At 34.4% G+C, this 18633-nt stretch overlaps 1 protein-coding gene across 5 annotated transcripts in view; it reads left to right on the top strand.

The window, feature by feature from the left end:
- LOC131690945 (pericentrin) overlaps positions 1–18633 on the top strand; it is a 141117-nt gene that overhangs the window by 46762 nt on the left and 75722 nt on the right. For 4 of the 5 annotated variants that reach the window (XM_058977035.1, XM_058977034.1, XM_058977033.1 and 1 more), the window contains exons 3-4: positions 2165–2308; positions 2471–2725. In XM_058977035.1, the coding sequence (XP_058833018.1) occupies positions 2165–2308; positions 2471–2725 (399 nt within the window). The remainder of the gene's footprint in view (positions 1–2164; positions 2309–2470; positions 2726–18633) is intronic. The other variant, XM_058977037.1, reaches the window with a different exon arrangement.

The following is an 18633-nucleotide window of genomic DNA, read 5'->3' as shown; positions in this document are numbered from 1 at the left end:
AAAAGATCAAATCAATGAAAAAAATTAAACTTTTCTGGGGAATGACTTTCTGGGAGATGGTGTATTCTAAGATATGTAATTCTGGGGAATGGTACATTCTTGGAAATGACTTTCTGGGGAATAGTATATTCTGGGGGATGATATTCTGGGGAGTGGAATTCTGGGGAATGGCTTTCTGGGGAATAATTTTCGGGGGAATAGAATACAATCAGAAAAATTGCTTCGAAATAGCGCGCTACCAGCGCACAGTAGGACGGAATCAAAAAAAGCCGGACATTGATATTTGCGACGAAACTATTGGTTATGGCACTTTGATGTCTTCGGAAAGGTTTCTGCATTTTTTAAGTAGTTTAATATAATGTTGGAAATTTTTTATTTAAGGGGGTATATACGCAGATAAAAAAATAACTTTGCAAGTTGTTGCCAAAATTGATAGTCATGTATGGAAAGTTTGTAGACGAAATGATTTTATGAAACTTTGTTGAAGTAGCGAAATGGCTATCTGTTAAGCGAAAAAAGTTATTGGGTGAAATTGAAATACATGTCGGAATACCCCCTTAAAAAGTGTTTTTCCATTGTAACTTTTTTATTTGATTTTTTACAGTTTTTCGATGTTCTAGAAAGTTGTTGATGCTTTCAAAACACACCTTTTTGCGGAATAACCAACTCGCTATCTCTTCGTTTTTAGAGTGTATGTCTGTTTTTTGGTTTTTCTGGGCTAACTTTAAGGCGCTATGGTTTGTAGAGTAGCAGGTAGTAGCAGCTAAATTTATTTTTTTGATGTTCAGCAAGAAATACCCTATTGATACATATATAAATCATGGCGGGATCTAATAGGATCCTTGGAATAATATGGGGTAAAATAGACTAGCGTTTCAATAAATTATTTGTATTATGAAGCATGAAAAATAAACTATTATGCGAAATTAATAAACATTTGAAAAACTATAGTTCATTCCATATATTCCGACAGTCAAAGTTATTTTTTTGTTATTAACATGCTCATAAGTCATCAGTGTCCTGCCAATTATCTTCTTCGTCATTGGATGAACAAGGTATTTCGTTGCTTAGAATACTCGGTTATATTATTAGCTTGTTCATCCAATGACGAAGAAGATGATTGGCAGGACACTGATGACCTTTGAGCTTGCTAATATAAAAAAATTAACTTTGAATGTCGGAATATATGGAATGAGCTATAATATTTCAAATGTTTATTAATTTCGCATAATAGTTTATATTTCATACTTCATAATACAAATAATTTATTGAAACGCTAGTCTATTTTACCCCACATTATTCCAAGGATCCTATTAGATCCCGCCGTGATTTATATATGTATCGATAGGGTATTTCTTGCTGAACATCTAAAAAATAAATTTAGCTGCTACTACCTGCTACTCTACAAACCATAGCCCTTTAAAGTTAGCCAAAAAAAAGACATACACCCTAAAAACGAAGAGATAGCGAGTTGGTCTATTCCACAAAAAGGTGTATTTTAAAAGCATCTACAACTTTCTAGAACATCGAGAAACTGTAAAAAATCAAATAAAAAAGTTACAATGAAAAAACACTTTTTAAGGGGGTATTCCGACATGTACTTCAATTTCACCCAATAACTTTTTTCGCTTAGCAGATAGCCATTTTGCTACTTCAACAAAGTTTCATAAAATCATTTCGTCTACAAACTTTCCATACATGACTATCAATTTTGGTAACATCTTGCAAAGTTATTTTTTTTTATCTGCGTATATACTACCTTAAATAAATTTTTTTTAACATTATATTAAACTACTTAAAAATGAAGAAACCTTTCCGAAGACATCAAAGTGCCATAACCAATAGTTTCGTCGCAAATATCAAAGTCCGGCTTTTTTTGATTCCGTCCCACTGTGCAGCGTTTAGGAGCACGCAAAGAAAAAGCATTTAATGTGGACATTTGATTATATCAATATTACTGCATAAATACATGTAGTATTCTAAGAAATACTAGAAATATGAAATTTATTAATGGATATAAAATATAATATAAAATTTTTGTTGAATGTAAGATCTGCAATGAAAGTCGTAGGAGAAGAGTATAATAACATTTATTTTGATTAAAGTTGGTTTTCTTTAACTCATTGAATTTTATGTTGTTTTATCTCTGTTTATGTTTTTGTAGGAATTGCAGTTGGATTGTGATAGTGCACGAGCCATTTATCAAAATAAAATTTTGGAGCTTAACCGGAAACACAATGAAGACGTGAAACAATTGCGAGAAAGATTGAAATTATACGAAGATACAGACACCACAAAAGTTTTCTTGGTAAGTTTTAATACGTTTTTAGCATGCCCCTTGTTACTTTTCTACCCATAAGCATGCATTTAATAGGCACAAATAAAATTAACGATTGTGTAATTTTATCTTTTAACCCATTGTGTAAACTGGAACACATTTTGACAACTTACATCAACCTAACATCATTAGCCTTCTAACGAAACACCCTTCACGAGCGAAGATGCATCCAGTCTAATAACACAACCGGCGTCAACATTTGCGCTGCCGGCGTGCTTGGCGTCACCGCAATCTGGTGTGTTACTAACAGTCACTGCCGGTGGCACTATGGGTATCGAGCTAAATGACGATTTGCACGAGATTATTGCCGATTACGAACGTCGGTTGCAGGAACAAGTTGCGCTGGCACGACAGGATGTCCTTGGAGAGTTGGAAGTTCAGATACAGGTGAGCGTTTCCCCCCAAAACTAAAAAAGTAGCTTTTCTTACCACTGTTGTATGCTTACTACTTGTGTGCAACATTATATTGGTTGAACAAAGTTGGAATATTTCATAACAAAGATTAGATAATCTTTTGGAATTTGTAACTTTATTTGAACTGAAATTAATTAGGTTCAGGCCTGACGCAGTGTTAGGGTCAGGAAAAACGGCATTAATCAATTCATTTTATCGGGCAATCTCTTGTTGACTGTCACACTTCTGGTGGACTCTCCCTGTAAATTTTCCCTGTAAAGATTTGATTCATACTTTTGACTGCATATCTACGACCTTCAAGTCCAACGGAGGTGGTAAATGGTATAAAAGATACTTTATATGACCATTAATGATCTCGATTTGCATGCATTTACATACTTACGGAGCGTACTATTGCGTAGTTGGCAAATTGGGTTATATATAACGTCGTCAGCGGAGTCAGCAAATCCATTCTCGCCATCGTTTTAAAACGTGCTAAGTAATAACTCTAAGTAAACCTTTGTCTGAATCGTACTTGACTAGATTGCCAATGTTTACTCTGAATATGCCCGAAACCTCAATCACCGAACATCAGGTACATACTAATCTTCGGGGACTGATAGTTCCAAGGGTCCGGGGTCGGACGGGCTCCAACCATTGTTCATCAAGAATTGCTCTTCATCTCTGGCGCTACCAGCATCTCTATTATTCAATCGCTCTCCTGTTGAGAGTATTTTCCCCACGAAGTGGAAGGAAGCTTTGATAACTCCAATCCACAAAACCGGCAACGTATATGATGTCACCAATTATAGAGGAATTTCAATCTTGAGCTGCCTTCCTAAAATCTTCGAGAGTAGGTTGTTAGATGTTATCTACCCCGCATTAAAGCACATCATCACTTCAGACCAGCATGGTTTTGTAAGAAAGCACTAACTGATGGGCTACGTGTCGTCGCTGATTGAAAAATTGGGAAAACGATAACAGACCGATGTGATGTACATCGATTTCTCGAAAGCTTTCGACCGTGTTTCTCATCAGGTTGCTGTGGAAAAGCTAAGGCGGACTGGATTGCTGGACTGGCTGACTAATTGGATCTCCTCGAACCGTAGCGCCTCGGTGCGACTGGGAACTACACTATCGGATCCCTTCCACATTACATCGGGTGTTCCTCAAGGAAGTCATCTTGGACCTCTTCTTTTTGTACTTTTGACCTCTGCAGTGAATTGTCGCCGACTAAAGTCATGTATGCAGATGATTTATAAATTTACCGTGATATAAAAACTATGGTTGACTGTTGCGCTTTGCGAATGGACCTCGAAAGGGTTATGGATTGGTGTGACAGAAACGGCAACATTCAGAAATGCAGCATAATCACATTTGCACGAGTACAATTGCCCATTGTTTTCGAGTACTTGATGTGTTCTGCTTCTGTAGAACGAGTCGCATCAGTCAAGGATCTAGGTATCACTCTCGACTGTAAACTACAGTTCACCGCACATGTCTCTTCTGTCATAGCTCAATCCTACGCTGTACTTGGACTCATCATGCGCTACACCCGTGATTTCACTCTATACATCGCACTGATACGCAGTTTTCTGGAATATGGAGTTACCGTTTGGTCCCCGTATCGCACCGTCCACTTTAAAAGTCTTGAACGAGTACAGAAGAACTTCATCAGGTTTGCCCTTCGTCGGCTGCCCTGGCAAAATCGATTACAACTACCTCCATACGAAGATCGCTGCGCTCTCATCAATCGTCCTACGCTGCGGAATAGGCGAATTTTTCTGCAACGACTCATCATCTTCGGCTTGGTTACAGACAACATAGATTCCCCTGCGCTCTTAGCCAGGCTGACTTCAACGTTCCAGATAGATCTTTCCGGAAAAATAATTTTTCCGGCACTCAACGCATCGTACGCTATACGGCCAGAATAATCCACTGGATGTTTGCTGCCAGCTATTCAACAACGTTTATACATTTTTTGATTTTAGTATAAGTAAAGAGTCTTTCAAATTAAAAATAGTCAGAGTATAGTTAGATTATAGTTTTTTAGTCTGTGCGATGTAATATTTTGAATCGAAGACAATACACGATCAATATAGGGTAGACGCTCCCTTATTCATCTCATTAGTAGCACGTTTGGGAAAAAGTTCGATTATTCTGCAATATATTTTACATATAATGAATATTTTTCGCAAACATAGCTTGCTACATCTAGACACACGACCTACAAAGTTTAAAAATTAAAACTTTGACGCCAATTTCATTTAAAAATGTTTTAAAGTTGTGACTATCGTGCCCCTGATTTCATCTCAATGCTCCTAAGAGTTCGTCTTACAGTTCCTAAATTCGGCTCAATTAATGCAGGTAAAAAAAAGAATAAAAGCCTCCCTGTCAAACTCGACTGGAATTTGAATTGGATTTTCGAATGACTTTCGTCGAAATTCCAACTCAAATGAAACGACCGTGTAGGGATCGGTTGTGTCGTTTGAGCAGGGTTTCTGACAGAAACCAGCCAATTATATTCCGACGAAATTCAATGGGGTGTATTGAGCTACTAACACACATGTAAAAATCATCAGAATAATTTTCGAAAGGGCCTAATACAATATTTAGTTCCGCTGAGTGGAGAAATCTTGTAATTTTCTAGATTTAGATACAAAGTCATTGATAAACCAGACGCTGATCCGTCGTTTTGACATTCACTTCACATATGGTTCGCGAGAGCGTTATTCTTCGTCTTCTTCAGGATTGATCTTTAACAAAATAACCTCAACTCTTTAAAATGATAATTAAGCAAATTGTCCAGCTGCTTGGAGATTATATTCTCGAAGATACAGTACAGATCACATTAGTAGTAGTAAAATTTGCAGAAATAATTTTTCGTTTGAAAAATTTGTGCTATGAATGTGATGGTTTGTCCGTAATTTTCATCCAAAGTATTTTATCACATTATTGGCCTTTGAATAAAGAAAGACCGTTTTAATTCATCGAATACGATAATAACAAAAGCAATGAATAGAACCCCTGATCCGCAGGAGTAGAGTTAAAAATAATCGAAGCCCTTTTTGACGGCTGAAAGTGAACCTGATGTGACCCGTTGAGAATAGAAAAAATATTCATTCAAAAATCCATGTGATTCATTCAGTTTAGTATCGTATCATAATATTCATTACACTAATTATCTAGGTAAATGTTTTCAAGTTTTGATAAAGCATATAAAGTAACAGTTATCATCGCTTACATTATTCCAGGGCTTACTTTGATGCGTTTGATTCGTTGCTGGACGTTCGCTTCGTGCAATAATCGAAGATGAATGGAAACCTGTATTGAATGAATAGGCAGTTTGTTCGTTTGACGTTTTCAGTTGCGTCACTGAATATCGAAAATTAATGCGGCTAAATATGATCAATTTTCATTCAATGAATTTAAATTTGAAACATAGTTATCAACTGATTTATGATTAGGACTTAAAGTCAACTGCCAAAATTGAGGAATTACCGACGAACTAGGAATAGAAATATACAAAAACCAAGATTTTTACAGGAATAGCACAGTAATGTTTCAATATGTTACAGTAGTCAAAAGTTATGGTACAATACAAAAGCAAAAAACTTTAACATTTTAACTGCAAATGTCAATGTAAAATCGGCGGAGGGTAAAAACAGTAACATTCAATATTAATTCACTGCGTACCTGCGTGACGGTAAAATTTTTTGCTATCTATAGTATTATTGTAAATTTTCTGTAAGAACTCTGCGACAAAAGATATGGAACCACTAAAAACCACAACGTTCAACAATTGCTGTAAATATAATTATTTGCTTATATACAGTAAAAATAATTGAAATGTTAAATAAGCTGCGCTCGGCTAAAAGCCATTTCCCCTTAAGGTGAAATTTGACAGCCGGCTGTTATGCCTTATTGTTTATCATTAATTCGTCATAACACTGGTGTACTCCAATGAAAGCCAAATGAAGTGACATCCATCATGAAATGCAGATATTTGTGAATTTACTCGAAAGCTGGATTTTAGCGGCTAATTCTGCAGGATCTCAAAGCAGATGTTTAATTACAAGGGATATGCGAGTAGTTTAAGCGTTTTCGCACTGTATTGGGTATAGAATTATTTCAATTCGCGTATATGTCTGTCGAAAAAGGAGTACTTTCAAAATGCTAACAACGATGAAGACATATTCGCAATGTTTGCAAAATATAATTTACGTATACATTACCTAGACCTTTTTTCATCATCTTTCTTCTACTTACAAGTATAGTGAACTTTCGTGCAATAGAAGTCAAATCAATGTTTTCAAGATTAATGGTACAGTACGTACTAGATATGGGCAAATCGATTCAGTTTGGTGAGTGAATCGTTTCCTATTCACTCACTAAAATCGACTCTTATGTTTTATGTTTCTCAAATACTATTAGAGAGAATGTTGACGTTGAAGGCACGTGTAGGCGTTTTAGCATAATTTTGAAAAGTGTAGGATAAACTAACTTTCTTTCCTTCCATCAAACAGTTGGATCATATGTGAGTGTGAGAGGAGGTTCTGCTATTATTTGACAATCTCTAATATAACTGCAACCGTTGGATTTGACGAGACTTCCCATTTAGGTGCGATCTTTTAAAAATCTTTTCAAATGCTTCATCTAGCAGTAGCTGTGCCAATTTGGAAACCAAGATAGGGCTTTGCTTCACATTGGGTTGATTGAAACATACATTTTACCATTTTGTTGGATATGACAGCTGTTTTGTTGATGTTTTATTTCGTGAAAACAAATAGTGTTCAATGTTTGTCATTCATTTCGTTTCATTCACTCTAAAGATACATAATCTTGACAAACTGTCAAATCGACTCATTCAGTTCTTGTTGGATCCCATTGGGCTTATAATAATTAGTCACTTTTGCAGTTAATCGCAGTTTTTTTAAAAAAGAATCTCGGTTCATTCATTCTTTTTCAAGGGTCGATTTTTTTATCGATTCGTGATTCATTCGGCCATCTCTAGTACGCACATATTTTCCTTCCATATTCCTACATGCATGTGATAACGCTAAATATGAAAATCGCCGACCAAAAAATGACAAGCGCTCCAAAATATCCAAATAGATCCAGCGACCTTTTTTTGGTTGGAAAACTAGGATTTACTATTTAATCGATTATTAATCTTAGTCGATTATCTTGGTCGATTAATCATATCAATTAATCAAGCTTTCGACGCACAATAATAAATCACGAACTACGAAACTCTCATTTTCATATGGATTGTGAGTGTGTGTGTAAAGCGAATGACAACTATCATACACGGAACAATACCTAATAATAGATGGATTAGAGAAGTCGTTTGTTAGATTAGATTGACACTGGCGGATAATTATTGTTCCTTATTTTATAGTTGTCGTCACTCTCCTTACATACACTCTATGAATTATGTAAACAAAGAAGGCAGCTTGCTCTGACTTAAATCCTAGAAAACAAAACAGCGCACTAGCGGTAACCACATTCCCCTAAACTATCGTATTGATTTGCTAAAAAAGTTTAAAATTGCGACTTGCAATTTAAAACTTTTTATCACAGGCCCTTTCATGAATATCATTGCACGGGGAAACGCCCAATGCCACCTACTGAGAAATCACAAACAAGTGCCTGAAAACCGTCCTACACGGGTCTCATATTGGAACGGTTGAACAACAGAAAACCTTCATCAGACCACAATAAAACAGACTGTTATAGATGGAGAGCGTAAGCCGGCCGAAATAAGTGCGGCCAAACAAACTAACATGGAAAATGACCAACATTGTAATAGATTTCTTATTCATGCAACATTTGATAAATTTGGCTTAATAAGTAAAAGTTACCAATTAAAATTCTCTATGAAATTAATCGTTATGATTAATTGACATTGGAGTGCATATTACTATATTAATTATCGACATGCTGTTTGAAATATTTGTCGGAAATCAACAATCGCATGTATTGCTTTGGCAACATTGTTCGTGCTTTATAGTGTGTGTAATTAGTATTTTGAGATGAATCTAGTAAAAATTAAATAAAAAATTTATAAGAAATTCATCTTATAGTTTTCATATCATAAAGAAACTATTTTAAATTTCTGAAGTGAGTGTTTTATTCGAAATTTAGTGAAGAATCGTTCTGTGGAACAGTAGAAGTGAGTAATGTTCGAATTGTTGTGCAATTAAGACAAAAATGTCGGTGTGTATAGCGAAGATTTAGCTAGTAGCGAAGAAAATTGTCTCATCGCTAATTTCAAGGCAAGAAATCGGAAAAAAATAATGAGTGCTTTCTTTTCAAATTATTATAAGTTCACTGTACCTATTTTAGGAAAGTGATAAATGGTAAAATATAAGTTAAGCTCCAAAGATTTTTTTTCGTCATTGAAAAAGTTGGTTCTATAAAGTCGTGTTGTATAATAAATGTTTAAAGTTGAGTAATCAGGAAATGAGATGAATAGAGGTGCTGAGATGAATAAGGGAGCGTCAACCCTATAAGGTGAAAGTAACCTTATAGCATTTTCGTTTTTTCCTTGTGTTACACTGGTGTAGTGCAAAACAAGAAATAAACTGATTACACCTAAGTTTCATTGAATGTAGCACCGATTACGCCGGTTTAGTGCGCTGTCAAAAAGGAAAATGCCATTCAATCGTGCATTTTTCGAAAATTTTATAAAAAAACCTGTTTTAATCCACCTAGCGGTGCAATTGTGCCTTTCTCAATCGTGAACACGAGAATTTTTTAGTTGCTTATATTTTTTAAAAGCTTTCAAATGTATACATTACAATTTTATTATACATGACTTGACAACTATATACAAGAAAAGAAATCATTATTCGAGTTCTAAAATTTTGCAAAAGAAAAACCAGCCACGGTAATATTGAATTGAAAAAAGGAGCGAAATCGGTTAAGTCCCAAAAAGTCGATCATTATAAAAAAAAATTTTTCGTGGTAACATAAAATCTCGACGTTTCATACATTTTAAAGATGTTTGGCATCAAAAACACGAATTCGATTTCTGAAATTTCATGGGGTCCCCCCCTTTGAAAAAAAATTGAGTTTCGGCTTATATGGGAATTTCATATGTGACCGGACGGTTCAGTCTATATTCTCGGAACCATATAAGCGATCCGTACAATATTTTATAGACATCTGTGGGGATATTATAGCTATCATTTGGGACTAAGTTTGTGAAAATCGGCCTAACGATTTCCGGGAAACTGATGTGAGTTCGTCAACTTTGAAAGATGGCCGCTTTTCCCGGGCACTTCCGGAACCGTCTATGGTGGTCAATGTAGTCAACGAAAGTTTGTTTGGCCGTCAGTGACCTAGAACTGCAAATTTAAGTTGTTTGAGAGACATTTTAGCGAAATTTTTACCTTTTTTGCTTTCATCGGAGTATCGGTTTGAATCACAATTTTCTATGTGATCGCACGCCACAACCCGTAACTCCGGAACCGGAAATCGGTTCGGGAAATAATTTAATAGCCATTTACGGGGACGCAACAGCTTTCATTTGAGACTAAGTTTGGTTGATTCGGTCTAGCCATCTCCGAGAAACCGATGTGACTGTTATTCTGAATTTGGATACTTCCGCCGGGGCTTCCGGAACCGATGATGGTGGTCAATGTGACCAAAAAGACTTTGAATGGCTGTTAGTGACCTAGTACTACAAATCGAAGCAGTTGTGGTCACATTTTGGAAAATTTTTCACCATTATACATTCATTGCAGAATTTATTAAAATTTACATTTTCTGCGTGATCGTGCTCACCTGTAATTCCGGAACCGGAAGTCGGATCCTTCAGAAATTCAATAGCAGCCTATGGGGACGTTGTATCTTTCATTTGAGACTAAGTTTGTCAAAATCGGTTCAGCCATCTCTGAGAAAAATGAGTGACATTTTTGGTCACATACGCACACATACGCACATACACACTTACATACATACACACATACATACACACGCACAGACATTTGCAGAACTCGACGAACTGAATCGAATGGTATATTTCACTCGGCCCTCCGGGCCTCCGTTAAAAAGTCGGTTTTCAGAGCAATTGCAATACCTTTCTATTGAGAAAGGCAAAAACCGATTTAATCCACCTATCAGTGAGATGAGACATTTCATACACATATCACTGTTGTATTATTCATTAGTTTGCCGAACACACACAGTTGGCAAGCAACTAAATGTGAGATAAGTACAGTTTCGAGCTTTGCACGAATAACACTTCGAATAAACTGAATAAATTGAAAAAAAATAATAAAATAAAGAAAATTTTAAAATAAATATGAAGAAAAAAAATAAACAAAGTTATTCATAAAATGGATAGAATGAATAATATGAATCAAATTAATAAAATAAATCAATTTAGCTCAAAGGAAAATTAGACAATATTAAAAAATCCGATTTAATCCACCTATCAGTGAGATGAGACATTTTTTTACACATATCACTGTTGTATTATTGATTAGATTGCCGAACACACGCAAAGTTGGCAAGCAACTAGATGTGAGATAAGCACAATTTCGAGTTCTGTACGAATAACACTTCGAATAAACTGGACAAATTATAAAATTGAAAAATATTAAAACAAATAGGGTGAAGGGTATAATACGCCCCACCGGGGCAAAATGCCCCTCTTCAATTCCCAGGATTGCTAAATTATCTAAAAAGTAAAAATGACTGATAACAGTATCGTTTCATGAAATTAACGTACTAAGTTAGATTAATATTTTTTAAATGTTGCAAAACTACAATATACACAAAAGCTTCAAAAGAGCTACTTTGATGCAAGCTCCCACTTTTCCCAATAGCACTACAACCAATTAGAAACAGTGGGATTTGATAGAACTATTTCAAGTAGCTTACTAGAATATTATAGTTACTATCTTAGTTTTTGAGCTTGGCTTAAAACTATGTGTGCGTGTAGAATTATTCATGCATTCACAACAGCTCATCATCGGCTAAAACGCCCCATCCATTGTTGTGGGGCATACTCACCGATTGCTGTGGGGCTTACCATCATGTTGTTGTGGGGCATATTACACTTTACCAGGGGCATTTAGCCCAAGGTGCAAGAAGAAACTAGAATTTAGGGATCTTTGAAAAAAAATTAATAATACTTGTATCAGGATGTTTTTAATGAAAAATGAAACGGGTACTAATTTCTAACTAATATAACAACAAATTAGAGTAGTTGGTGCGGAGATCATAGTGTCGAATGGTGAAATATAACTATTTTTGCTTAATGGGGGCGTATTAGACCTGCTTCGGAAACAATCACATTCCCAGCAGAACTTTTTGTTTTCTAATTTCAAACACTTTTGTTTCGTACTGCACACAACGGAAAATTTTGAAACAGAGCTTACCGTCCCAGCAGCAGTTTAAGCGGGTGTTCTTTTTCGATTCAAATTCAAGCTATGTCTTAAGCGTTACTGGATTTCAAATTGTTTTCCCAGTTTATCCAGTCAGAGTATCTGTCCTGTCCTATGTATTTAAAACACAGTTCTAATTGCGTTTTAAAGTATACAACAAATAGAACGGTTGGGTATACTAATTTAAATTTTAAATAATGAAACAAACCGCTGTACTGAAGATATAATTATGTCAGTCCTATTACCACATAAAACACCTATATAATATAAAACGCTGCAGAATTGGTTTAATAATACAATGTTTACACTACAGAGTTATAACACGTTATAATAATTAGCAACAAGAAAAATGTCACCAAGATAGCATAAAAACTCGTTGTAACTGGTAGTGCGAACGTTGTATAACAATGTAATTTATCAAATAATTTCATTTGTTCAACCACTAATCGATCAAGAAATACTTAACCTTAAGATTGTTTACTTAAGTTCATTAGTACATTATTGAAAATTTAAATGGAAAATGAAATATTTATTTCATGGAGAATCTGTATATTTCCGTTGGCGGGCGTGGGCTTCCTCATCACAGTTCTCAATATGGAACTTTTCTTTTGAATATATTTTCTAGACAGACCAGCCTATTTTTACTAGATGGATCAGCCAAATATTGTCAATCACCTAGTGAGATACTTGATTAATTAATAGATTATGTTAAAAGACCTTCTATAAATTATGTATTAATGGGGAGGGTATATAGTAAATTGTAACATATGAAAACAGGCGAGTGAGCAAGAACGTGAGTCCATATGTGTGATAGATAACTCATTTGCACGCTCTTGAAGAAAGCTACATTTTTAATGTCACCGTGGTCGTGTCCTGTACACAACTCTTTAATTTTTTGTAAATATTAGAGTTTACAATTTTCGCATTCGTGAACAGAATAAGGCGATATTTCACCTACTTCGACCAGCAATAAAAAAGCAAACATACGATGTAACATTGTTTGCTCTCCTACTTTTCTCGACAAAACAGCATTAGATCTCATCTTTTTGCGGTATAATACGAGATGATATTTTCGCGCCCAATGTAAAACTGCCGAATAACTAATGGTTTCGCAAAAATTCACAAAAATGAGTAGATACAGATCCTTAGAATGAAAATACTGCAATAATGTGGGAATATAAATTCTACAATGTAATATATTAATGGTTTTTCTTGAATTTGATTTATCACGAGGTTTGAAGCTGCGAAATTATCACGCTTCCACACTGCATTGTCAGCAAATTCTCGAAGCAAAATTTATTGAAAGGTGAAAAGTTGGGCCCGTGCCTACTAAGGATGAAACTCCTGTGCGATAAACTGCTTGTCGTGAGAATGAGCGACTATTTTAACCTCGCGTAAATATTTATTTTATTTTTCTCTAAGTTTGAATAACGGCATCTCAAAATTTTACGATAATCCGTGATGTCGAGGATTCCTGTTCAATTCGATTCATTAGAATTGTTCGTACCTTCGAACTTCAAATGGTGATATCTCGAGAACTACACGGCCGAAGAATGAATATGCTAAACCAGTGGTTTTCAACCTTTTTCGTTCCATGTACCGGGTACATGTATGTACCCCTTTCCGAATATTGATTCCCACGATGTACCCCTTTCTGAAAATTGTTTATCATCATTACCCTGTATAGTTGCTACCCCTCCAGGTTTTGGAGAGGCTCTCATTGCCTCCGGGTTTTGCATCTATTTCTCCGAGTATAGTGATACGATGAATAATTTTAGAAAAAGATTTGCTACTTTGTTCGAACCTTCCTAGCGACTGTGATGACGAATAACCAAATATTTTGTGCCCAGCAAAAATTTCGGAAGACGCCGCAGTGTGCTTTACAGATGCTACCGCTTTCCTGCCTGATTCACGGTACTTAGCTGTGGTAGAGAGCAATGGTTGTTCGGCTGCTCCTCCACAGCGTGAGTGGCCGGTGCTTTTGGATTTTTGTCGTTAGCCAGGGAAGTGAAATTTCACGCCTATCTAAGTGGACAATACGGTTTATTTACGAATGCAATGAATATACAGCTAATAAGAAAAGCTCAAAGTAGTTATGTGCATCATGCTTTGCCAAAACAAAACAACAAACGGTCAATGTGAGTCAATTTTGGTGATTGATACTTCGACGAGTTACAAAAAGAATGAAAGAGTTTATATTTGTCTAATTTAAACTCAGCGGATAGGTCAGATAGGATCAAAGTGATTCTATAAAAACCTATCCCAGGTCAGTAAAAATTTCCGGGTGAAAACCTTACCAAAGCTGGTAACCCTATTACCCTGTAAAAAGATTTTCAATTGAATGAATGCCACAATTTTACAATAAGATAACTGTTCCAGGGCACTCTCAGTAAGCATCTCAATTCTTGTCATACTGAAATAATATATAAAGGCAAATACCCGACGGGAATGTTTGGATAACAAGTTAAAATTTGTCCCACATAATTCACCCCCAACAATCGTCCAATTTACCTCCGGGGGTGAATTCACTCGCAGTTGAAAATCACTGTGCTAAACTATAGATGTGAGTTTTTAGTGTAGGAATGCTTTTATATCGGTGTTTATGAAGACGCCCTGTAGCTCATGAATTTTATTACAAATTTATTGCCTAAACAACATCATTTAACTGAAAAATTAGTGATTTTTACTAGTTTGGTCAACCATTTCTGCTATCCGATTGGCTACTATTATCAACGTATCTATTAACCCTTTAACGACCAACATCTTCAGATGGGTTTAGATAAAAGTAGTCGAAAAAAAGAATTATGGAATTTCAAAACTGATAACAGAAATGGATTCAGCGACTCAAAATTAGTTAAAACCCAAATTTTTAGCTATATAGCCCAATTTTTATAATTTTGTCACAACTTTATATGAACAAGTGCCACTGTGCGGTGAAGTCACGGATACACTCATTCAATCTTGGGTCTAACAAATCTAACGCTTTTCAACTACACCAATGCAACACCATGTGAGAAAGAAAACGTTATTAGCAAGATAACACAAGACCTTACTTGCTCACTTATGCTTATTTTTTCTCACAATTCTCTCATTCACTATCACTTATCACTTACATTTCTTAACAAACACTTTTGAAAACCAGTGAGATTGTGAACCATTTAGAACAAAATGTACTAGATTGAACACGGTCTGTTTGCGCATGTGCCATAGAATTTGAAGAAGTGGAGTCCGGGTTCGTATTTTTAGGTTCTATTCAATATTGTCAGTTTGGATTTGAATCGCGCTGTAATCGGATGTTTGTCGGTTTTGCGGCGAACGGCAATTTGTTTTTTTTGTTTGAATAAAATATCGGCTCTAGTCAATGCTCTCATTGATATTCGATAACAAGTGGTAAATTGTTACAACCATGTAGTGATCGTGCGTGAAATTTATATGCATTTCAATTTGTGGATGAGTTTGAATTATGTTCAGTAAATCAATCGAAGTCAACAAGCGTGAGTGATTTACTAGTGGAAATCATTAAAAAAGAACGTACTGTTTCCTGTTTAAATTGTGTTATTAATAGCTTAGAAGTATGTTTTCGGCTGTTTCATGCAAAAGTTGACCGCATGAGTGGTGAATTTACAAACGTAGACGGTTGGTTCAGTACATCCATTGATTACGTATATAGTTAGAATTATAAGTTGTTTTCCGGTAGTTGAAATATGGTTTTTTCGTGGTTTGCTGTGCTGCTAAGAAGTAAGTAAAATACACACAGTGACCCAAATTCGAATTCGTACACTGCTTTACGGAATGCTTATATACACTTTATAAACAAAGACTATGTTTGGGAGAATTTTACTTCTGTGGACAGATTTTAGTGGACAGCAGAGGGAAAATACATTCATCATCTTTGTATTAAAAATTTCATTTTTCCTAAAACCAACATAATTTAAAAATTAGTTGAATAGGCACTCAAACTCATGTTTTATAACTTTCCATAATAAATATTCAATGTGGTAACTTTTGTTTATAGTTGCTGTTTTTATTTTGTGAAATGCTGTTCACTACGGAACTGCAGAGAAAAACAAAAAAACGGACTGCATTGGATTATCGATAACTTTTAAACATTTATTAATTTACCATAGGCGTTTTTGGTAAGTTTTATGCTTTGTGTCATTCTATTGATGGAATTTTCATTATGCAGCATTCCCAAACAAAAGTACCATTTATTGGGAATGTTTTAAAAATTATTTAACGCTACTCGTATTCAAATCAACGTTCTGGTCCATCAATGAGAATCAATTCTCTAGCGCTTTTAGATGATATGTAATACACCATACCATTATTTGAGCGACCGAAAATAAAAGTCGCAAGGACACAACATGCTTCGTTAAACCCGTTTCAAATATATTAGAATATAAAAACCGGATATAAACTTCATAAATAGGCATAAAAATCGGACTGGGACTTTCCTTTGTAAGGGTCGGATAAAAAAACCTTCAGTAAAAAAACCTGAAAAAATATATTCGTTTCTTACAAAGTAGCCAACTTTGAATCTTCAACATCAAGATATACGGATGCCCTTCATAGCGATTTATTGATTTTGAGCCGATTTTATACTGGAGGTTCATCCTTGCCGAGTTTCACGAGTGAGAGCTTTTTAAACGATTTTTACACTGAAGGATTTCTGTCCGATTTTTATGATTGAAGTTTATTTCCGATTTTTATATTCTAATACGTTCGAAACGGGTTTCGCGAAGCGTGTTCTATCATTGCGACTTTTATTTTCGGTTGCTCATTTGTAATTTGTAATTTATTTATAAGCAGAGCATAAAATTGTCAGTTACAGGAACTTTGTACCAAGTCAAGATATTATTCCACCATCCCTGCGATTAACTGCTGCTTTACTGCGTACAGGTCTTAATTCGGTTTGGAGGGGTTGGAGACTATATTGTCTTCAGTATATTGTCTTCATTCTAGCTTACTCCCCTGTTGCCATATGTTAGAATTTGCTGTGCACCCTCCGCCTTAATACATAACACGGTGCAACAGTCATTTTGTACTTTTTAAGTGATCTAGTATAGGTTGTAGATATCGCCAAGTGTATCACAAGACAATGTTTGAAAAATGTTGTAAACCCTCAAAATATTGATTTATGGCAAAAAAAAACTATTTTTCAGAACTTTCGGCATTAAAAAATTTCGACGCGATCACTTTTTAACCAATTTTAAATTTTTTGAGTGTTCTGGAAAGAAGAAGAAATGACCTTTCCAACGGTATGCTATATTATGTTGATTTGTCAAAGATACTTTGCGGTTTTGAGTCAACAATATGAAAACAACCAAAATTTTTGCGTTTTTTTTCATGAAAAATATGAAAATTACCCAACATTCTTCTAAAGAAGCGTTTTTGTTTCAATTTCTAAAAAGCGTTTTTGTTCAATTTCGTATTCAATTTCGCATCCAACGACCTATTTATCATCAAAATCGGTTGAAAATTGTAGTTATTCATTTTTTCCAAATTAGGAACTTGCTCGCATGAACTCTTAAGCAGTAAAGAGGTATTGTCTCGCACTATAAAATTCTAAAATTATATCTTCCGTTTTTTTCCAATTTTTTATTCAAAGTTCATACACATACTTTTGAATTTATTCGTAAGCGAGCAAAAAAAATCTATTCTTTGAAAATTTTATATGAGACTGTGCCCTTAAAAGTTCATGCGAGCAAGTTTCAAAGTTAGTTCTGCCATTTTTTAGCCGATTGTGATCATAAATAGGTCGTTGTATGCGGAATTAAATGTTCTGCCTAAATTTCTATTTATGCAAAGACGCTTCTTAACCCTCCGGAAGTCGCGAAAATGGCTCACTGAACGAGCAGCCGCAGCTGCTCTAAGACGATTTCGCTAAATTTTCAGAACAGCGTGCACTAGCACGACTGCCGGAAGGTAGAAATGTAGAGCAATTTTCATAGTTTTAAAGTAAAAATCGCGAAATAATGGATACTTTCATATTGCTGTCCCTAAACCACACACGTACACACACATACATACATACATACATATATATATATATATATATATATATATATATATATATATATATATATATATATATATATATATATATATATATATATATATATATATATATATATATATATATATATATATATATATATATATATATATATATATATATATATATATATATATATATATATATATATATATATATATATATATATATATATATATATATATATATATATATATATATATATATATATATATATATATATATATATATATATATATATATATATATATATATATATATACATATATATATGTATATATGTATATATATATATATATATATATATATATATATATATATATATATATATATATATATATATATATATATATATATATATATAATATATATATATATATATATATATATATATATATATATATATATATATATATATATATATATATATATATATATATATATATATA

Source organism: Topomyia yanbarensis, chromosome 3, assembly GCF_030247195.1.
Source record: "Topomyia yanbarensis strain Yona2022 chromosome 3, ASM3024719v1, whole genome shotgun sequence".
NCBI lineage: Eukaryota > Metazoa > Arthropoda > Insecta > Diptera > Culicidae > Topomyia > Topomyia yanbarensis.
This window is presented reverse-complemented; position numbering and strand designations above follow the sequence as displayed.